Raw genomic sequence first — 23,945 nt, 5'->3', positions numbered from 1 at the left:
GTTGCATCAATATCACTTTTTGTATCAACAATTCAACAAAGGCATGTCATCTTCTTCATCATACAATTCTCATACATGCTTTGGTTGGATGCACTCTTCTGATATATCCTTAGCAAAATCATGAAAGTCTGAGTCTAAAACTGATATTAGTACTGACTAAACTTTCTTGAACATTTGTTGTTCAAGCGGTCTCTATTTGATTATAGCGACCATTCCTTTAAGAAAGAATTCATGATAGTTAATCCTTCATTTTGTATATCTTGATTACTACACTTCATATTATAGTAGCGCCTTATTAATCCTAAACTTGACCATCAATATCATGTTTTTGTCATCACTGTACAATTTAGGCATTGAGATTATGCACTATTGGAGTTCTTATAATCGTCATTGGCTTAAGGCATAAATTTTATAAACGAAGATAAGACTCACATTGATTTTATGTTTTAATGAAAACAATAGGTTCCTGTAGTTTTCTTTTAAAATGCCGATTAATCCTCACATTGATTTGAGATTTTTAATCCATCAATACGTTCCTGTAGGTTTCTATGAAATAGACGATTTATGTTTTTTGTTCCATGTTTAATAAACTTTATATGTTAGTTATTATAATTAAGAGTTTACCATCTCTGAATACGATAAACCAATTAGTTTAATTTATATAACACTTGATGTTTAAAAAATTATCGGATAACAAATTTGCGTAGCGCGGGCAAAAGTCCCTAATTTTTTGAATGCGTCTTTGGAAAGCAAATAACTGAAAACGTAAGTGCATTTTACATTATTGGGAAAAACAAAATTTAAAAAATGATATAAACGCACGATGAAAATCCGTGTCTTTTGTATTAGGTAGAAACGAATGTATGGCTTGCGTTATTACGTGATAGTGTGGGCCATTTTGTATGATATTTTATATCATTTTAATTAAAATTGTTATACAAAGTGCCGATACCCGAAAAAAGAGAACATTAATTATATAAAAAGTAATAAAATAATAAAATATTGAATACAGAAAATAGAAGCGGATATTTGACCCGTTTTGCAGGTCCCTCGATCACTCCCTGTTTTAATCACGCTCTCAGGCCTGCAACTCCGTCCAACAACTTGGCACACCACTCACAATTCGTTGAATACACACATTTATAATTCCTCATTTGTTCATTAGTTAATCAATGCCAGGTTCTGCCCCTTTGCTATTTATACTAATTTGCTTACTTCAAATCATTTTTTTTACATTTTTGTGGATAATTAATTCCATCAATTGAATAAAAATTGAAACTTGATGGTGATTTTAGGGAATGGTGAGAGGAGAGGCAGGGCAGCTTTGGTAGTTCTCGGCGATATCGGTCGCAGCCCTCGTATGCAGTATCATGCTCTTTCTCTTGCTCGTCAGGTCCTTTTTCACCTCCTTTTTTACTACATATACTTGCCCTAGTTGTATAAATGTAGTAGTAGTTTTTATTATATCCGAATCACACTTGACAACTACATTTTTCGATTAATTTGGAATCCGAATAAGTGACCACTAGACTTTATGATCGATTTATTTGGATGCTAATTTATTGATATTGAATTAGATTACTGAATAAGAAATCAAACCAAAAATGCTCAGTGTGTAAAGTCGAGGTATCCTACTTCAGTCCACTACACTTTTGACTTTTGAGGATAATTTGAGAAGTTTAGATTCTTTTTGGAAGTTTGTGCGGAGTTTTAGATGTGATAAATAAATCGTTTTGAGAAGCTGCAAAAAGGTATATATACTGTTCTCCTTTAAGTTCCGTTCTCCTTTTCAATTTCAACACATTAACTACTGTTTGGATTTTGTATATAATAATTTGCCTTTGTACCACTTAGGAAGTCAATTTTTTGGTGAATATATGAAGGATAAAAGTCCCTGCTGGCTATTACCACATTCCAGTTTAAAATATGGCTAGGTTGAGAGATACAGTACTTCACATGACAAGCTATCATATTGATATTTTGTTTTGTGTCCATGTAAGGCTGCATAAATTTGCTGCATCAATCTAGTTAATATTACGAACTATTGAACTAAAGCTGTATAATAGTTTAATTGATTTAAATTATAAGGTCAATTATCATAAATCTTGATTAGGTCTTGACCTCATATTTTTATGCAGGCATGCTTAGAAGTGGATATTGTTGCATACGGAGGTATGATATATTATACTTGGAGTTTTCTTTGATCCTTTAAAATCAGAAGATATTTTAGTAAGTTTCCCGGTTGATTGACAATATTTTTTGCTCTGTTTAGTTATAGGAGACCATAGCCACTCTGAAATGTGAGTTCAAAATTTTGATTGTACCATGCTAGCCCTGCTACACTCTTCTATGCAAAAGCATATATCAATCTTCTAAGGTGGTGTTGGCCTTCACACGTAAACATTATTTCGTTTTATTAGTCAGAACTGGTTGACAGATTTTTGTCCAACTAGATTGAGTAATTAATAATATTATACTTCTGTTCCATTATTGTACCTTTGTAAAATAGTACTCTCCCCGTTCCTTAAAAACTGGCAGCATGACATGATTTTATCAAATTACAATTTCTATTTTTTCACGTTTGTTAACTATACTATCATTGGAAGTTATAATTTATTTCAGTATCTATAAAATGTAACAATCTACTTTCTGTATAATATATCATCAATTTGAATTTTATTTTATTGAAATGTTTTTTTAGTTTTGAATATGTGCTGATTTTGATTTCGAAAGAAATCAAAGTTGCACAAACAAGATTTTAGTTTTAATTTTAACGAGATAAAAATTTAAGAGTTCTTATTTGTTTAATTTTTTGATAGCAAAGCAAAAGTTTTACCATTATAAAGGTCATAATTTTTTATTTTTTTTTTGCCAAATACAGGTCATAATTAAATTTTATTGCATAATTGATAAGTGTACTGACTTACCTCAATAACATGTGGAAGTCTATATTATGTTCTTACTATATGTGATATGTCAAATGTTTTTCGGAATAAAGTGAATACAACAATTCTCGTATGGAAACTCTTATGGTAAAGTTTGATTTACTTGATTTGAATAATAGGATATCGTATTGTCTTTTCATTGTAAACTTTATGTCTGTGAAAATGTCTCACCTCCTAGGCATTTTGCAGGGTAGCATCAAATTTTAAAACACACCGCAAAAGTTGTAAGCATTCCTCAAAGTTGCTGTCTAAACACTTGGCCAAAAAAACTTGTTATTTAAAGCCACCATTAATATTTGTTTTTGATTTCCGCTGCTACAATCATTGCCGTCATGTTAATATTTGTAGCTCTTTACCGCCTCTTTGTTCTTACTTGCATATGTTCTTTCTTGCATAAAGTCACGTGATCCTAGTGGCTTAATAATGAACAAAACAGGCAACTTAATATATTACCTTGATAATATCCATTTGTCATGTCATGTACCCCAGTTTTTCGAGTTTCTAAAAATTGCTAAATATATTTTAATGATAGAAAGTTTGTATTTTGCATAAACTTGAAATAATAAGAAGAATACATTTTAGTGTTACAAAAACTAAAATTAGACTTTTGGTGTTTATAGTGTATAATAAGATAATAATATGTGCGTAGTATGGTAAAGTTTGTTCAACTTAATATGAATTATAACTGAAAATTGTTTGTTTTTTCATTTGTATACTTTCTGTTTGTGGATAGGTGTCGCCTCTTAGGCATTTTGCTGAATTGCATTAAATTTTTTAAGGCACAAAAAAAACTCATTGTCTAAAGCCACCATCAAAATTTTCTTTTTATATCCACCTTTCGACCACCTCTTTGCTCTTACAAAACATACATCTTAATTTAACATCTCTATAATGTCCGATATTTCACATCATGTATTCTACCCTGTTGTGTATCTAAAGTTCCCTAGATGCATTTATTTGTCTTTCATATACATTTAGCCCTTTCTCTCTCATTTTGTGTTTGCAGCCGTATGCTGATGTCCGAGATATTTGGTATATGCAATAGTTCTATAAGTTTATTTATTTTTTTAATTTTTTTTTTATCGTAGTTAACCCGCAGCCGCTACCCTTCTGGTGCGCACTAGGTAAACCCTACGGGCTATATGTTTATTTTTTACGTCTAGGATATGAAGTGGGGATCATACATTTTAGGAAAATAACATATAACCTCTAAACCTGCACTTCATTTTCGATATAAAACATGAACAGAGACCTCAGATAAAAACACCCAACAAAGCAATCACTTGTGCTACTGGCCATTTGCCAACAGAGACGTTAAATTCCCTAATCGGATTCCCACGTGGCACCTAAGTGTACATTACCTATCACCTATATGCATACACGCAGATCATCTCCAATAACCCTAAACAAGTATATATGCACATATATATGTATGTATATATATGTGTGTGTATATATTTATCCTCTATAACTTGATCATCTCTAATCATTTATCAATTTATCCTGAAAATTAGACTCTAGAGATGCAATGTTATTAAGAACCTCCTTGTTATCTGCAATACTTACTATACAACTACAAGATCTTTTATATATGCATCCAACACCCATCTTGTATAATTGTATTTGTCTGTCATCTCATGAATTATATAAGTTGTTTATCCATCCAAAATCTTTTATATGTAACATGAATCATGTTCCAGCATGAGCACTAAATAATTTTACACTTTCTTATTGTTAAATCTACACACACATATGTACATATTTGATAACATGAACAATTGACATTATTTCAAACTCAAATAAGTCATTATTCCAGACGGAAGCTTTATTCAACATTATAACCTACTTGACAATTGACATATAGCAGCAACTCAAATTTATAACTATCATTGGACACAATTTCATTGCAAAAAAAAACCCGAGAATATATGTACACTTTATATGTTTAGATTTTGAGTTGCTTAATCGCAAAGTAGCCATAGTTTAAATTTCACATAGTGATATCGGATTTTCACCTAGTGATATCGGATTTTCACCTAAAAGCCATGTGCAAACAACGTTAGAAAATTTAACATTTTTGTTAGTGGATGACATTAGACTAAAGTGTGTGTATAGTTGGGTGTTGTATTTATTTACTAAATTTGTTCATGTTCGCAATTGAAATAGTGTACAAGTTTGGATGCTAAGATATGTGTTTTTCATTATAAAGTTGGTATAGGTGAAAATTGGTGTTTCACTCACTAAATTCTGCATCTGTTCAAAAATCTGCATCTTTTTGGAAATTTAGGGACGTCCAATAATTTTGTTGTGCTAATCTTTTTTTTTTCTGCCTTTGTCCTGGATGTTTGAATAGGTTCAGATCCTCACTCTGCTGTATTAGAGCACCAATCTATTCATATTCATAAAATGGTAGTGTTTTTAGCTAATAACTATACCATGTTAACCCGATACCCTTATATTTTTATTGAATGTTCTATTGTCTGTCACTGAATTCACTGTGTTCTGGTTCTGCAGAAACCCTGGCCAGCAATCCCTCATTTGCCAAAGATACTTCAGCCTTTGATGCTTTTATTCAAGCCCGTATTTCAATTTATGATGCTGCTCTGGTTTCTTTGTGTTAAAATACCCGCTCCTGATGTTTTTATTGTACAGGTGAGTTTAATGTTGTAAGGTTTCAAATATTTCTGAGTATAATACTGTGACGTGTTTCTGGTAATGTACTCTTTTAAGACATTTCTTTTTTGATTTTATTTTGCAACAATGGACATGCTATTTATGCTAAATCCTGATCTAGTTTATTGTACATGTTTTCTGCTTCTGTAGAATCCTCCTTCTGTTCCTACTTTAGTGGCTGTAAAATGGGCCAGCTGGCTGAGGCGCTCCAAATTCGTAGTCGATTGGCATAATTTTGGATATACATTGCTTGCATTGTCTCTTGGTAGAAGTAGTCCTTTTGTGGCAGTATATCGTTGGTAAAACTTCCTTCAAATACAAAATTTCTTCTGATTTTGAGGCTTTAAGTGCTATGTACATGACCTGCTATACTCTTAGGTTTGAAAAACATTATGGAAAGATGGCAAATGGTTCCCTATGCGTGACACAGGCAATGCAACTTGAATTGGCTCAAAATTGGGGAATTAAGTGAGGGTTTCAGCTCATAAGTTTCAAAGTTTAAAATCCATTGCAGTTTGCCTGTTTACATTTTTTTTCAGTGTAATGATATTAAATTTAGGTTATGGTGGTGTTTCTATGTGTAGAGCTACCGTCTTATATGATCAGCCTCCTGAGTTTTTTCATCCTACTTTACTCGAGGAGAAACACAAGGTATGCCATATTTTTTATCTCATACCTCTTCAAGAGTACATTACTTAACCGATTATGATTGGGTTGGATTCTAGCTGTTTTGTAGGATTGACAAAATTCTGAACGAGTCTTGTGGTCATCAAGACTGCTTCAGCAATGGTAATGTACTCAACTTATCCAGTCTTTAGTTCAGTGCTGGCTGAGCTTGAGCAAGATAGAATCCAACTAAAAGTTGTACACTACGTATAATTGACAGGTAAAGATGAAAATAATCCGAATGCAACTTTATTTACTACCCAGGTTGGCCCTGATATAATCTTGAATCAGAATCGTCCAGCACTCATAGTTAGCAGTACAAGCTGGTGAGTTGTTGATGTTGCACTGACGTCTAAGTTTATGTATATCCTCTGTTGTGTACTTACATTGTCAGTGGTATATCAGCATGTGCTGCAAGTCCTTTTTGCTTTAGCAAGACATCATAATATATATTCTTAATTGTAGCAGCTTGTCATGTTATTTTTTATATTGTGGACATATATTATCACCCTCTCACTTGGCTGCTAGCAATACTTTTTTTTTGGCCAAGCACTATCCTATGTTTTCCACGTGTAACCTAGTGGATTTTAGTGGTAACAAGAGACTGAAGGTTCAAGCCTTAATGGTGTCATTTGTGTCTGAGTTTTAAATTTCTGCAATTACCGAGTACAAAAACAATGTAAATTAATGTTAACTAATTACTCCCTCCATCCCATTTTACATATTTCTTCGACTTTTTGCATGTAATTGAAGATGCTTAAAAACCACACTTTCATCTAATTTCAAATTTTTATTTTTTTGAATAAAGTATAAATTATAAACTTTTATTTATAAAATGATTTTTTTTTAAAAAAAATGAAGAAAGTCAAAAGGACATGTAGAAATGGGATGGAGGCAGTATTGTCCAACGACATATAGTAAGAGTGTTGTGATATAATGAGGAGAAAAAGAAATAAGAATTGTTGGTAATAGATGGAAAATAATTACTTTCAAACTCTTGTACAGGATATTACGGTAGGGCTGTCAAACGGATAATTCGGATACGGATCTGCCTATAGCCGTATCCGTATCCGAATCCGGAAATATTTAGAGAATAATATCTGAATGATCCGACGGATACTATTCGGATACGGATAATATCCGGATCCGAATCCGATTTTCAATCAGATTTCTTATTTTATATTAAGAATTGAAAAAAATTGAAAAAAAATTGAAAAAAATAGTAAAAATTAAAAATTCATTTTTAAAAATTAAAATAAGAGATAAACTAATTTAATTATACTTAAATTTTTCAAAAAATTAATTTTATTTATCTTTTCAATATAATCGTTATCTTTAAATTGTTGAACTCAAATGATTTTTTCTATATGTCTATAAAATTTGTATAAACATAATATTTAATATATATACACACACACTATAAATTTAATATAATATATTTTAAATTATTTAAATATTTAAAAATAAAATATATTTATTCGGATTAGGATATTATCGGATACGAATATGGGCTATATCCGTATCCGCAGTCGTCGGATTTGAATACGGATAATATCCGCTTTGTTTCGGATACGGATAATATCCGTTTTATTTCGGATACCAATGCGAATTTTTCGGACGAATATCGGATTTTTTGAATTTTTTTGACAGCCCTATATTACGGTGTCTTGCTATGATGGGAGTATTATGTTCTATGTAAAGTTGTAAACCACATCAATTTTGGAGCCAAAATTCGAAAGTTAAATTGTTTTTGTAAATATTTTCTTTTGGCCTATGACCATATCAATTTTCTCATTATGATTTTAGGTTGCAGTTTTATGTTTTTCTTTTACTTTGTTCTGTTGTATCAGATTTTGTAAATTTTAACAAGTTTTGAGCTTTTGCTCCCTCTCGATTTTATGTTGTAAATTTTCAACATTAAATGTTGTAGCTATTTACCATGATACCTCTATGTAGACTGCTGATTAGTATCTACTTTTTTTACACAACTAAACTACGGTAAAAATGATGCTCGTTTCAGGACGCCGGATGAAGATTTTAATATACTTCTCGAAGCAGCACTTATGTATGATAGACGTGTTGCTGCAATATTAAACGAGGATGACTCAACCCCAGAGGATGTACTTTCCAGGGAATATTGTGAGGGAAAGCAATTCTTGTACCCTAGGTTGCTATTCATTATAACTGGTATATGATTTTGTTTCGTGTGTTATATGTCATTCATGGTATTGATAATGTATCCTGTTTGCTAGTCTTGGAAGTAACTCTTTTGGAGTATTATGTAGGTAAAGGACCTGAGAAACAAAAATACGAAGGAAAATTACGGAAGTTAAAACTCAAGCGTGTAGCATTTCGTACTATGTGGCTGTCAGCTGAAGATTACCCATTGCTTCTTGGTAAGTATTTTATTAAATATGTGTCCGATCATCTGGTAACTGCTTCTTTACCCTTCTACCTTGCATTATGTGTAGGATCGGCAGATCTGGGTGTTTGCCTGCATACCTCATCATCCGGGCTGGATCTTCCAATGAAGGTAAAATTTTGTTAATTTCTGATTCCTCTTGGTACTTGAAATTTATGAGTGATACAATTCAGTATTCACCAGTATAAGTCTATAACAATTTCTTATCATTGTTAATTTCCTTTATCAGGTTGTGGATATGTTTGGTTGTGGGCTGCCTGTTTGTGCCGTTTCATACTCATGGTAAAGTTGTTGATATGTGCAGTTTGCCAGTTTTGCAACAGATTTCATGAATGATAAACTACATATCAATTCTTCTTTTCATTATATCCGTTTTTTTAATAATCTGAAGCATCAAGGAGCTGGTAAAGGCTGAAAAAAATGGTCTGCTTTTTTCATCCTCGTCAGAGCTAGCTGATGAGCTAATGGTAAGATCGGATAATGATATATTGTATTCCAAAAATTTCTGTAAAATTTTGAATTGGTTTCTCTACAGTTTCAGGTGGTGCTGTTTAAATTTGTGTTTGTGATGTCTAATGAGTTTAGAAACACCATGCAGATGCTATTTAAGGGGTTTCCAGATGAATGTGATGCTTTGAAGTTGTTGAAAAGAGGTGTACAAGAAACAAGGTCTTCTGTGAGTTGGGAAACAGAGTGGGAAGCAAATGCAATGCCCTTAATAGCTAAGGTAAGTTCAACTTCTTTACTTCAGCTTTCTTTATGTTTCAATATATAAGATCTATGTTACTCGGACTCAAATAGAAGTGTCCGACATGGATACGTGTCCAAGTATCGGACTCGGCTACATTTTGAAAAATATACATGTTTTTAGCCTAAAACAAGTGTCCAAGTCCGAGTGTCCGACACAGGGACTCGAAGGTAAAATGAAGAGTCCAAGTAACATAGTATAAGATTTATAATAATGGGTCATATTTTGCAGGTTATCTCCGGAGATTTCTGATGATACAAACTCTACAGCTGTGACGATTGCAAGAGTTCGTCCCGTATCCCCCTTGGGTCTCGCTTATAGATTTTAATTCGCTAAAATGCTCGGATATAGATATCTAGAAGATTCATGTCGTCATCCAGTATGTTAAAAGCAACTGTAATCGAAAATGAACAAAATCAGGTTATGAATTAATTGCTGAGAAGGGGTTGGGAAAGAGATCCTCTGTGTATCTTTCTTGTATACATTTACATCTATTTCAAGTTTAAATTGTAGGTTTAACGTGTTGATTCGGTCCGAACAAGTCGAGTTTGTTAATTAAAGTGTTTTAGGTAACCATACCAAACACGCGCTGTGTATCCCACACAAAGAGCAGAGGGTCTCGGAGGGTAATATGTACGCAAACCTTAGTGTTTCAGGTTAGACATCTTAATCCGGTTTAGTGATGTAGTAGAAAATGCTGCATTTATACACAACTTGTTAGTTGATTGAGTGAGGCAGTGAGCAGAGTTGAACCATAAACGTAAAATCATGTCCGATTGAGTGAAATAGGTTAGATTGTGTTTCCGCAGAGTGTTTAAGGTTAGACATGTTAATCTGGTTTTGTGATTTAGTAAAAAATGTTTAATTTCTAGACACAACTTGTTAGCTGATTGAGTGGGCAGAGGTGAACCATCAACTTAAAATCATGCCTGATCGAGTCAAATAAGTTACATATCAAACATAATGCCTACACATTAGTAGTTTTGATCTGGATCATATTCAAACTGGCACGGAATTTTGACAGGTTTAACCCCACATCAATCCAACTCATCACCCCTGTGTTTATTACACCCTAGTGTAGACAATGGGCTGAATAGATCGTACTTGCAGAGGTGGATGAATAAGAAAGAAACATGTCTGGCTACTATTTGAGAGTGTTATGTAGAGGTTTAAATTTATTATTTTCTGTTTAAGAGTCGGGGACCATTTTTTCCCGTAATGTTTATATTGTTTTCTTTGGTAGTTAATAGAATGGATATTAAAGGTGTAAAAATAAATAAAAAACAGAAAGGGTCTCAGTCATCTTGTCTGTTGAGTTTTGCTATGCATCAGACAAGGCTCAACTCATCTATTGGAGGTAGAAACTATACAGCCAAAATCTTGTTTGCCTGAACGAGTTGCATATTACACAGTGTTTACAAAATTCCCCTGCATAACCAATAATTAGGTATTTACAGTTGCCTAGTTTCCCTTTTAGAATAGAAACGATCTTATATGTATGTATACAGTTGCCTATCCTCAATTTTTCCTTCTTCCGTGTTTGGGAGGTCTTTTAATTTTAGAAATTCACCCGGAGAGGCATTATAACTGTTTTAAAAGCTGCGATTAAGTTAATTGGGATTAATCGCCAATTAATTGTTGTGATCGACTCGTTTAATCTAAAAGCGGGTCAAAATCGTTTTCTTATAAAAGTCGATAAAAATTGGCGAAAATCATATTATTCGGTCAAAATCGGGTTAATCAGTTAAAAATATATTTACTTTAATAATATTGTATATTTTGAATATATTTGTATAAATATATAAGAATAATAATTTTTGTGTACTTAAAATAATAAAAAAATTACGTATATTAAAAATATTCATATGTAAAAACAATATTAAATTATTTTTAGTAAAATAATTAAATTTCGTATATAACTAGCATAATAACCCGTGGGTTAGAATGAATTTTTTTTATATATCATGCAATTATAATGTTTTTAGAGAAACTCCAACAATAAGGCTCTTGAGTTAAATTTTAAAACAAGCTCCATGTCCCCTCTCTAACATTAGGGGTTTCGAATTTTTACTAACTTTTAGGAGTAAATATCCCCTCAACTATTATATTATATTTTTCTTACCCGTTAATTTATATTTAGTGAATAAATATAAACAGGGTAGTAAGTGTACATTTAAAACGAAACGATTAAACTTAATCTGTAGAATGCAGTTAGTATATTTACGAATAAAAAACTAAAAATTAACATATATGTTGAATACAGAGATGACCAAAAATTTTGAATTTTATTTAAATAAATTATATGTACTGCTCTATATTATTACCGAGTTCACTACTAACTTACAATTAAATTATTCAATTTAAAAAGATAAAAAAATACATAACTGAAATCAGAATGACTTGCAATCATAATATACAATAATGTAAAATTTACATTATTGTTAATTTTAAAGTTGATTTTAAAGAAGAATATTAGTTTTTGAAATTTAATGTATGTATGTATGGGAAAATGTTAGTTTTTTATTTATACTAATGTTAACAAAGTAAGATTAAGTTATATGTATGTGTGTGTTAGCATGTAAATTATTGTATGTTACATCTCTTATTAAATTATGATTGTTTCAATTATTTATATGCTAAATATCTGATTTATGTACATGTATAATCATTATTAACATCTAGTAAGACAATCGATTACTTACATAACATGCATTTATAATATTTAAAAATTAAAATTATGTAATAAATACATTCCTATAATTTATGTATAGTATTCACGTAATCACTGACAAACAATCCATATCTATTTTTTACGCAACCGGGTATCAATCATGGTTGTAACATAAAAATGAATTATATATTTTTAAGACTTATTATTGATATTCATGATTTTTTCCAAGATTTTGATAGAAAAATTGTAATTATATCGTTATTTAAACCGTTTTAAGTTTCTTTCATTAAGACTCTAATATTTCTTCATATAATAATTTGATAACATTGTATATTATTCTCCTAAAATTAAAAAAATTCAGTTCGATAAAATTTTATAAATATAAGTTGAACTGGTTAATTCCTTCAAATTATTGAACAATATATGATTTTTTTCCTAAAATAATATAAAATGCATTGAATCAAATTCTACAGTATAATATAAATATAACTTTTATTTGAATAATTTAAAATATTTGTACAATCTTATCTTGATCGATGAATATTACTGATCTAAAAGAATTCTTTTTAAAAAACAAGTTTTTTTAAAAGTGAAAAATGAAAAATAAATCGATTTAATATATCATCGTAGTTTAACAAGTCTCGTGAGATCTCATTTCAAAGTTCAAATATTCTTAAAATCCGGACAAATCCCAAAAATAATAATGCGTTACCAGTGAAGTTGGTAATATTAATATAAATAATTAATTGACTTGATCCTATAAAGACCTCAAACACATTAATTTATATTTAACATCTATATTATACTATTATAAGCAGAACACCCTCTATTTAATTGGTTGGTTGCTCAGTACAGTTGTTTGATACGGTAAATAATAACCATCAGATGGAAAAACAGATAGATGGGAACCGTTAGATATAATAATAAAATAATATTATATTAATATTTAAACTGCTCTCATAAGTTCAGGGTTCGAATCCCGTCAACAACTTATTATATTTAAACTTTTATATTCTTCATTTTTAACAATTTCTACATGTTTAAGGTTCGAATCCGGTGAACAACATATTATATTATTTATTTTCAGTCAAGTCTCAAATTATTATAAAACATATATTGTTATAACTTATTATGTTCTTCAATTTATTTTTCAATTATTGAAAATTATATTATAAAATATATTATTAAAAATTATCGAGTGTTAAAAAGAAACCGTGCATTGCATGGGTTATAAGTTAGCAAGATATTAAAAAATTTCACATTATTGGTAAGATATTCTCGCCGAGCTTGTAATTTAAATTTACTAAACGTTGAGTGTGATGATGTTTTTCGGCCGGGTCATTTAGTCAAATTTCTAGTATTTTTTGAATAATGGGCCAAATTCTAAAATGCATTGACTCATAATTCGAACTTATCTAAATATGTAATACCAATATAGATTATTTATATATAAGCGATTCTATTTTCAATATTTTTTTAAAATTATATATGTACATTTTAATTACTTTTTATGATAAAAAATATGTTAAAAATATATGAGATATATTTTCAAACTAAAAAATGACTAATAAATATAATAATAATCCATTTATGTACTATGCCTAATTTTATATATGGAATTTAATTCTTTAAAATTAACTGTACAAATATTCAACTAACTATCTTTTTTTTTGCGAAATTTAAGTAAGTATCTTTAAAGTTAATTAAAATATTCATTTAGCACACTTACATATTATGTGTATGATAAAAAACACATGTGACAATATGGTGTAGTGGTAAGAGATTGTATAGTTGAATGAAATAACTCGAGTCCGATTCTCACAAACCACATCTTTTATATAAATATTAAAAACATGGGTAATTTAGTCTTTTCAATGAGACTTTTTAATCTCATGAATATTATACCCTTATTCTCCTATTATATAAGAGATATTTTTTTAAATTCATTTTGCATTCTGCAAGTTTGAAAAAAGTTCATGTGTTGTAAAATACTAACTATATTATAACGATAGCTGGATTAAGTAAAATGGGCGGAGAGGTGATAAAGAAAAATGGAAGCAAAGAAAAGATTGCTGCTGGTGTATTTTTCATTCACAAGTGCATGGCTTTTATAGGCAAGGCAAGGAACAAGATATTAATTGCATGTATACAATTTCAAATGCTAGTTCATAACCCTACTATTACAAACTCACAATATTGACCATGTGTGACAATCACATTATAACACTCCCATTTAATTGTCATTATGGATCATAGATTGCCTCATTAAAATCTTTGTCAAAAAAACCCAGTGAGATAAAAACTTTGACGAAATAAAAAGAGTACAATCCCCCCTTGGAAAAACTAATCATTCTCTGAAGTTTTGTTGTAACAAATCTTTAAGTCGTCGCATTCCAATACTATGTTGCAACTTCCAAAATGTTGAATTCAGTAATGATTTCGTGAATAAATCTGCAAGATTGTCGCATGATCGAATTTGTTGTATATCAATTTTACCATTCTTTTGAAGCTCATGAGTGTAGAAGAATTTTGGTGAAATGTGCTTCGTCCTATCTCCTTTGATATATCCTTCCTTGAGTTGATCAATGCATACAGTATTGTCCTCAAACATGACAGTATGACTTCTTGTGATGTCCGATAATTCACATGATTCTTGAATATTCTTGATGATAAATCGCAACCAAACACATTCTCAATTGGCTTCATGAATTGCAATGACTTACGAGTGATTTGTTGAGGTTGCCACTGTAGTTTGCTTCGTGGATTTTCAGGAAATGGCTGCACCGCAATATGTAAACACATATCCAGTTTGTGATTTGTCTAAATAAGGATCTGACAAATATCCGGCATCTGCATATCCGATCAGCTGAGATGTTGAGTTTTTCGCGAAGAATAACCCAAAATCAATTATTCCACGAAGATAACGAAATATATGCTTGATCCCATTCCACTGTCTGTCCATCGGAGCAGAGCTAAATCTAGCTGATAAATTTATAGCAAATACAGTATCTGGTATTGTATTATTTGTCAGATACATAAGTGCACCAATTGCTCCAAGATATGGGATTTCATGACCAAAATCTCTTCACCGTCTTCTCGTTGTCGAAATGGATCTTTATCAGGTTCTAAAAATCTAACCACCATTGAAATAGTCAACGAATGAGATTTATGCATGTAAAATCTGTCCAAAACCTTTTCTGTATATGTAGATTGGTGGAGGAAAATTCCTGATGACAAGTGCTTAACTTGTATACCAAGGCAATATATTGTCCTTCCAAGATCTTTCATTTCAAACTCTATCTTTAGATATATGGCAGCTTCATCAACCTCTGTAGCCGTTCCTACAAGGTTTAAATCATCCACATATACGACAATAATCACAAAACCAGATTGTGATTTTTTGATAAAAACACATGGAGAAATTTGATTACTAATATACCCATACTTTTGTAAATAACGACTAAGTCTGTTATACCACATACGACCAGATTGTTTATATTGTGCAAGACATGCATGTACAATAACAAGACTAAGTCAAATTGATAACCCTAAGTAAGTTGTATTGTAATCTTAGTTTGTATTTTGTATTGTAACATTAAAGTCTGTAAAAATGGCAAAGAGCAGACTAAACAGTATAAAGCCTAAGAATTTTATCTGGAAGAAGATCAAGAAGATCATGTCTTAGAAGAATTGTGAAGAAGCTTGAAGTTGATAAATCTGTTTTGAGAAAAATGTTCTAAGTCAAGATCTCTACAAGTCACAAATTTAGTGTTATAGAGAAGTCATTCGAGAACTCCAGAATGACTTATAGAGAAGTCAGGAAAGCTATTAGAGAACTCAGAGTTATCGACACGTCAAATATCACTAGAGAAATCTGAGTTATCAAATATCACTAGAGAACTCTGAGTTATCGACAAGTCAAAAATCACTAGAGAAGTTTGAGTTATCGACAAGTCAAAAACCACTAGAGAACTCTGAGTTATCTACAAGTCAATTAGTCACTAGAGAACTCATAGATGTCTATAAGCCAAAGTGAAGACATGAAGTGAAGAGATCTCGACAAGCTAAATTCTCTTATAGAGAACTCAGAGAACTCTACAAGTCAAAGCAACTATAGAGTAATGAGAGATATCGATAAGCCAATATACTTATCGAGATGTCAAGTTCTCTATATATCAAACCGGAGATCTCGAGGTAAAACTCAAAGTACAAAGTGCAGACCAGTTCAATATCCAAGATTAACAATCAACAAATAATCCACTTAGTTGGATTGATAAGTATACAAAAAGCAGCTTGAAGAGTGCAAGATCAAGGGTGAAGATTAACTGACAAAGGAAGATCAAAGTTAACACAGTATGCAAAGATTTGCTAAGCCAGAATTGGAAGATATAATTTTCCTAAAATGGAATGATTAGTGACAGTTTACTAAAGTGAATAACATCTCTTATTATACAATGTGTAAACCAGTAGTTAACTATCATATAAAGTTAACACTGGTCCTTTGTTAGAAGTAACATTAAGATCAGAAAAATCTTGTATTCTCTCAAGGAAGAAGCTAAGCTCTTTATCAACAAAGAGCCTAGAAAATTTGTAGCAAAATATTCTTAATTTTAATGTAAAATTAAGTGAGTTTTGAAATATTTGTGTTCACTGTTATTGCTTGTTTAATTTCAGTATTAACATATCTCAATGCAAGATTTAATTTACTTTGTTCATAACCATAAACACTTCAAGAAAAGCATAAAAACACAAAAACATATTCACCCCCCCCCCCTCTGTGTGTAATTCATTATCTAACAAGTGGTATCAAAGCAAAATCTGAAAGTAAACGGATTCAAGATCTTGGAAGAATGAATACACATAAAATCAGTAGCATTAAAATCCCTACTTTTGATAAAACTAACTATACTCTTTGGAAGAAGAAAATGTTTTTGTTAATCAGGATGGCCAATCCACTATACATTCAGATTCTCAAAAATCGGCCCTTCACTCCTATGGTTAGAGTTGAGGAATCTACAGATGGATATATGGTCATCCCAGCTCATTATGCTCCTAAAGACCCTTCTGAGTACACTGAGCCTGAGAAAGAAAAAGTTTCCCTAAATAGTGGCTTGCAGCTGATCCTGATAGAGTCACTTGACAATGTAATGTACAAAAACATTGTCAACTATGACACTGCTAAGCAGATATGGGAAAAGATTGAAATACTCTGTGAAGGAACCGAGGAAGTTAGATCTAATCAAAGAAGGATACTGATTTCACAGTATGAGGGCTTCATGGATAAGCCAAAAGAAAGTATCACTGATGTGTTTGAAAGGTTTAACGTGCTGATAAATGACTTGCAGCTGCATGACAAATACTATGAAGCTGAAGAAGTAAACTTGAAGTTTTTACTCACACTCCCTGACCATTTGGAACAGAAAATTTCAGCAATCAGATAAGTGAGAGATTTGAGTAGAATAACTCTGGAAATTCTATATGGTATCTTGAAAATATAGGTATTAGAGATGATTCAAAGGAAATCATTAAGAGCTGGTCAGGGCATGTTGTAGATGGTTCAAGTGCTCTAATTGTCAATGAAATCCAGACCACTAATGATGAGCCAAGATCCCAGACTCCAGTTGCCTCAGCTAGTGAGCAAAGAAATAATAATTCACAGGAACAAGTCATACTGGAATTGGAAGAAGATGAATTCTACACCCTGGATGAACTTGATGATCTTGATCAGTCAATGGCCTATCTGGCAACAAAGTTCTCTAACATTAGAGTAAAGAAGCCAAGATTTTTCAAGGGTAAAGGACAGTCATTCAACAAAAACAACGACTGGAAAGGAAAAGGGAAGTCCACATCTAATAGCAAAAATGATTACAAAACTGACTCTGTTGGCAGATCAAAGATAAGATACTATAACTATGATGAGCTAGGCCATTTTGCTACAGAATGCAGGAAACCCAAGAAAGCAAAGAAAGACAAAGCTTATCTTGAACTAGAAGTATAGTATGAAGCTCTTCTGAATAAACAGCAAAGCAAAACCTATATTGCAGAGGGAAAGATTTGGGATGATTCTGATAATGATGAAGATGAGGAAGTTAGAAATTATGCTTGTTAGGTAATGAATTACAAACAAAGAGGGGGGTGAATGTGTTTTACTGTTTTTTAGGCTTTTCTTGAATCTTTTATGGTTGAACAAAGTAAATTAAATCTTTTAGTGAAACTGTGTTCAAGCAGAAATTAAACTTGCAAGAATAAAGAACACAGATCTTCAAAACTCACTTAATTTTATATTAAAATTAAGAATGTTTTGCTACAAAATTTCTAGGCTCTTTGTTGATAAAGAGCTTAGCTTCTTCTTGAGAGAGTTACAAGATTTTCTATCTAAATTGTTACAACTGACTAATGGACCGGTGTTAACTTTATAATTCGGTTAACTGCCGGTTTACACAGTGTACAATAAGACATGCTATTAACTTTAGTAAACTGTCACGTGTCATTTCCATTTTAAGAAAAATGTATCTTTCATTTCTGGCTTAGCATATCTTAGCATCCTGTGTTTACTTTGATCTTCCTTTGTCAGTTAATCTTCACCAGTGATCTTGCACATCCTTCAAGCTGCTTTTTGTAGACTTGTCAATCCAGCTGGTTGGATTGTTTTGTTGATTGTTAATCTTGGATATTGAACTGATCTGCAATTTTGTACTTTGAGATTTTACCTCAAGATCTCCAGTTTGGTCTAGAGAACTTGACATCTCGATAAGTATATTGGTTTATCGAGATCTCTAGTACTCTATAGTTAATTTGACTTGTAGAGATCTCCCAGTTCTCTATAAGAAAATTTGGCTTGTCGAGATCTCTAGTCTTCATATCTTCACTTTGATTTATCGATATCTCTGAATTCTCTAGTGGCTTCTTAACTTTTAGATATCTCAGAGTTCTCTAGTCAAATTTTGACTTGTCAATATCTCAGAGTTCTGTAGTGAATTTTGACTTATCGATATCTCTGAGTTCTTTAGTGGAATTTGAGTTATCGATAACTCGGAGTTCTCTAATGAATGTTGACTTGTCGATAACTCTGAGTTCTTTAGTGAAGAAATGACTTGTCGATATCTCTGAGTTCTTTAGTGGTATTTGACTTATCGATAACTCATAGTTCTCTAATGAATATTGACTTGTCGATAACTCTAAGTTCTCTAGTAAAGAAATGACTTGTCGATATCTCCAATCTTCATGTCTTCAATTTGGCTTGTCAATATCTCTGAGTTCTCTATAAGCTTTCCTAAGTTCTCTATAAGTCATTCTTGAGTTCTCGAATGACTTCTCTATAACACTAAATCCGTGACTTGTAGAGATCTTGACTTAGAATATTTTTCCTAAAATAGATTTATTCAACTCCAAGCTTCTTCATAATTCTTCTGAGGCATGATCTTCTTGTTCTTCTTCTAGATAGAATTTTTAGGCTTGACACTGTTTATAGAAAAAGACTCCAGTCTGCTCCTTTGACATTTTTACAGACTTTAAGTGTTACAAATACAAAATACAGATTAAGATAACAATACAACTTACTTAGGGTTGACAAATTGTCTTAGTCTTGTTAAAGTACAGGCATGTCTTGCACAACAATCTCCCCCAATTTGTGAGAAGATTGCTTAACACAAATTCATGCCTGTTAACAAGACTAACCCCAAGTTTAAAATGATGAAAAATAAAATTAATACATAAAGCTTGATAGAATTACAACTTTTGTACAACATAAGATTTACAAAGTTCAATGGTTACAAGTATCAGGTAAAGACAATTTTTGTATTTGCTTCTTCCCTAAGAACATCCTTCAAGTGATCAAGAATTTCCAATTCTTTTATAATAGGTGTTCCACTTAGAGCTTCTATAAGTTTTTGTCTTGCTACCTTGGGATAACCACTGTCTAGAAAATCTATTATAAATCTTGAGAATCCACCAGTTTTGATGTTTAGAAATTTCCCATCCTTAGAGATTCTGCTCATTTCTTTTGACTTAAGCTCTTCTAATCTTTTTATAAACATCTCGATTTCTTCATCATACTTTCTTCTTCTCTCTTCAGCTTCAACTTCATTCCTTTTTCTTGTTTCTTCCCTTTCAATCAACCACTCAGCTATAACTGATCTCCATGCCCTTGTGGCAGTGTTCCTTGTCCTTTAACAAACTTATTATTCTCTTAATTTCTGTGAAAGAAAGAGAATCCATTAAATCACTACCAAGAAAAGTGAAGGACCCATCTTCATAAAAAATTCTAACTTCTCTAAGTGACACAACCTAGACTCTGACTATTTCCTCGGCAAGTTGTTGAAAATGACCTTCATCTGAGATACACCAATTTAAAGGTAGAAAGTCAGATTGCTTGAAACAGTTCTAGATGGCCCTTTCAGTGACTTCTCCTTTCTTTATAAGTTTGACTTTCGTAGACTTTCTTCCAACAGGTTTAAGATTGACTTTTAGTGAAGGCTTGGTTAAAGGTAGGGTTGAGATTTTCTTGAGACTTGTTTGGCTTGTGGTGATTAGAATTTTTAGGAAAGAATTTGCAGTTTGCTTGTAAAGAAATTTTGGCTTTGGAGTTTAGGAAGGTATGATGTTTGAAATGGTTGACTTCAAATTTTGAGCTAAGGTTTGAGCTAGTTGTGTTTGAATTTTTAGGGTTTGGTGTGGTTCTGAACCATCATTACTTCTCTTACTCCTCCTTTCACTAGTTCTCTTCTTCTCACCATTCTTCGTATCATCCTATTTCTTCTTCTCACCACTCTTGCTGTCAGATGGTTTAGTGGACTGACTTGGATTTGAGCCAGAAGGATTTTGATCATCTTTCTTCTGCTCATCATTATCCAAATCATCCTTCTTGATTTGAGTTTTGGGCAAGTTGGCTTCAGCATCATTCAAGTACCTCCTCAACAGCTTTATCATCTCTACATCATCATTATCCTTATTCTTCTTTGATTTTAAGCCAATTTCCAGAATCATGATAAGCTTCTTGTTGGCCATGACACATTGTTTGGGGATTTGAAAATGTTTGAAATGTCTGATATTTGGACAGATGTATGTTATACCCTTGTTTGGCTGAAGATAAGCTTTAGGAAAAGTAGCCACTTGTGCATTTTTCAATTCAGTTAGCAGTAGGGCGTATTCATGAGTTACAACCATGACTTTATTGATCATAATGTCCAACTCATATGCCCTTCTTGAGACAAGATAATTGAGGGACACCTGCATACATCTGTCTATCCCCGGGTCATTGATATTGACCATAATCCTCTTTTTTAGAAAATTGTCTTGATTCACCATGATCACCCTTAAGAAATTTATTATGTTGTCCAGGGTCTTTTTGTATGAGAAGTGATTGTCAATGAGAGAAGATTTTAAGGCCTTAAGCAATTCATCAAACTATCTACTCAGACTTGGTCCTTCAGCAGCCCTAATAAGTCTCTCCATGTCAAGATCCACTTCTTGATTTAAATTCTGTGTAGCTCCATGGACTTGTTGTGATGATCTGGATTGTGCTAGGCTAGCCTCTATCTCCCCCGTAGTCTTGTTGGCAGGCATGCGAAGGGGAGTAGGAATTTCAGGCCTTATCTGTTCTGGAAGTGATGGTAGAGGAATGTTGAGCTTGCCCATGATGGCTCCCAAAGCAACAGAGTTTTGCATTTGGAGGTGTTTGTGAGAGTCCACCAGGGTCTTGATGTCTGTCTGTTGACTTTTGACCATAGAAGTCAAAGCTTGAACTTGAGTGCTGAGAGAAGCATTGGAGGTTTCCAAAGAGGCTACTTAATCCTTGAGTGCTTGAATATCTGTAAAGAAGAGCTTGAATCAGAGATGGTAATAGATTGACCAAAGGTAGCTTGCACAAATTTCTGAATCTCATCCATAACTAAAGGAGAAGAAGTGTATCTTGTAGTGTGCATTTGATCCAACTTCAACCTTGTGTCATTAGATTTAGTGATATGATTTTGAACTTGATTGTGCAAGGCTACAAAAGAGTCCTTGAGTTGAGTTACACTTTTATCAACCCCACTGAGATCATACCTAGACATTTCCTATGAGAAGGTCTTAAATTGATTTTGATCTCAGTTTGTGAGGGGATGATTTGGTCCATCTTCTCCCTGACCATCTTCATTACTTTGTCCTGATGACTATTCAATGTTATTTGTAGAGCTTTTCCAAACTTGTGGAAAGCCTTGACTTGAGCCTTGTAGACTTCATTGATGGCATCATAGACTTCTTGTGGAGTGAGAGATCTTGCACTGCTTTCCAAAATAGTAATGTACTCTTCTCTGAATTTTGCTAACAAGGAATCCATCTCAATTGTGAAATCCTTGTCCAACCAAGCATCACATTTAGCATCCTGACCAGCTTCATCCGCAATCTTTGCCTGATTTTCTTCCACATCAGCCTGGTAGGAGAGCTTAATAGCTTGGTAATCTTGATTGGACATATTTGATGTGAGAAGCTGCTGTGAGATTTGAGCCAAGCCACCAAGTTGATCAACCCTAAGATCTTCAATTGTAGATGGTTGATTTTCAGTGTCTTGGAGCCATTGAGAAATGAGGTGTGATTGTTGAGGTTGTGAAGTTGAAGGTCCAGGTTGTGACTGAAGTCACAGTTTTACTCACAGATTGCTCTGAGGTTATGGCTAGTTGTTGTTCCACACTAGTTGTGGGAACCTCCAATTGAATTGGAGGGGATTTGACTAGGTTACTGCCATGTGCACCAATCTCAAACCCTTGTGTGTCTCGCGCCACACTGTCATCTGAATGTGCTATACTTGCCTCCCCTATGACAAGATCATTGGCAATTGTACTCCTAGCATCAACTGCCAAGGCAATTTTTGCTAGGGTTTTGAGGGGAGTTGTTCCTACATGAGGAACCTCCAATTGAATTGGAGAGGATTTAGATAGCTCCCCCTCAGGAGACTACCCTCAAACCTTGCAGTATGTGAAGACTGATTTGCACATAAAGGTGCATATGGAGTTTCCATGGGGTCTTCAGTAAAAATTGATGAATCTCCCATATTTTTGATGGTGTCATCAAGGTCTACCCCAGCTAGTAGCCTCTCACCATCTAAATGAGGTGTCTGGGTGGTAGCAAGGTTTCTAGAACCAAGTCACTTGATTTTTCTTACACTTGAGAAGTGGATTCAAGTGCAGTTGGAAGAGAAAAAATTTTAGATGTAAGAGATTGTTGCTCAGACGTGAGTGTTGGCAGCTCCCCCTGAATGAATGAGGGAGCTTCAAAAGATGTGCCCTCACAGTGTGTGCCATCCTTGTTTCTCCTACCATATACTTGAATTGCTTCAGGTGCAGGCTGTGCAGACTCACTACTAGGTAATTTTACAACTACATCCTATTGGAGGATATAGAGGAGGCTTGAGTGGTCAGCTCAGTTTTCTTACTCCTTTTGGATCTTTTGATCAAGGGGACTCAACTTCTGCTATATCCTCACCACTCTCTGCTATAACTGGTAAAGTTACCCCCTTTCTCTTCTTTTTACTCACCTCATCCTTTTGAGAAGATAAGGTGGTCGGTTTCCTAGCTTCTACAGTTTTTGAAAGAATGGTTTCAGCTTGGGAAGATCCCTGTTGGTGTTCATGTGCTTGTACTTCCACAGGTTCAGGGATCATAACTGTGTTAGATTGTATATTGGGTTGCTTGGGTTGCTACACACTTAAAACTCATTGTGTACAGGGAAAAATGAAGAAGGTCATATCGATAATAGAAAGTGGATGTTCCAGACATATGACGGTGATAAGGCCCTGCTATCACAATTTGAGGAGAAAGCTGACCTTTGGCGACCTTTGGAGAC

The 23,945-nt window shown here is 32.9% G+C and overlaps 1 protein-coding gene across 6 annotated transcripts; it reads left to right on the top strand.

The window, feature by feature from the left end:
- The first annotated feature begins 1,015 nt into the window (after window positions 1-1,015).
- Window positions 1,016-9,973, top strand: LOC141701159 (UDP-glycosyltransferase TURAN-like). 6 transcript variants are annotated; one of them, XM_074504813.1, is made up of 18 exons: window positions 1,016-1,179; window positions 1,296-1,393; window positions 2,139-2,172; window positions 4,034-4,069; window positions 5,299-5,354; window positions 5,460-5,597; window positions 5,769-5,917; window positions 5,997-6,086; window positions 6,158-6,269; window positions 6,344-6,407; window positions 6,505-6,610; window positions 8,305-8,471; window positions 8,570-8,680; window positions 8,756-8,817; window positions 8,936-8,988; window positions 9,098-9,173; window positions 9,305-9,433; window positions 9,686-9,973. In XM_074504813.1, the coding sequence occupies exons 1-18, from the start codon at window positions 1,173-1,175 to the stop codon at window positions 9,704-9,706; spliced, it is 1,509 nt and encodes a 502-aa protein (XP_074360914.1). In that variant the 5' UTR covers window positions 1,016-1,172; the 3' UTR covers window positions 9,707-9,973. The 6 variants fall into 6 exon arrangements, with proteins under 6 accessions (XP_074360914.1, XP_074360916.1, XP_074360915.1 ...); XM_074504815.1 differs by having other exon boundaries at window positions 1,017-1,179; window positions 6,203-6,269; XM_074504814.1 differs by lacking the exon at window positions 4,034-4,069 and having other exon boundaries at window positions 1,018-1,179.
- Window positions 9,974-23,945: the final 13,972 nt, after the last annotated feature.

The sequence above is a fragment of the Apium graveolens genome, unplaced genomic scaffold (genome assembly GCF_009905375.1).
Source record: "Apium graveolens cultivar Ventura unplaced genomic scaffold, ASM990537v1 ctg342, whole genome shotgun sequence".
Taxonomy (NCBI): domain Eukaryota; kingdom Viridiplantae; phylum Streptophyta; class Magnoliopsida; order Apiales; family Apiaceae; genus Apium; species Apium graveolens.
This window is presented reverse-complemented; position numbering and strand designations above follow the sequence as displayed.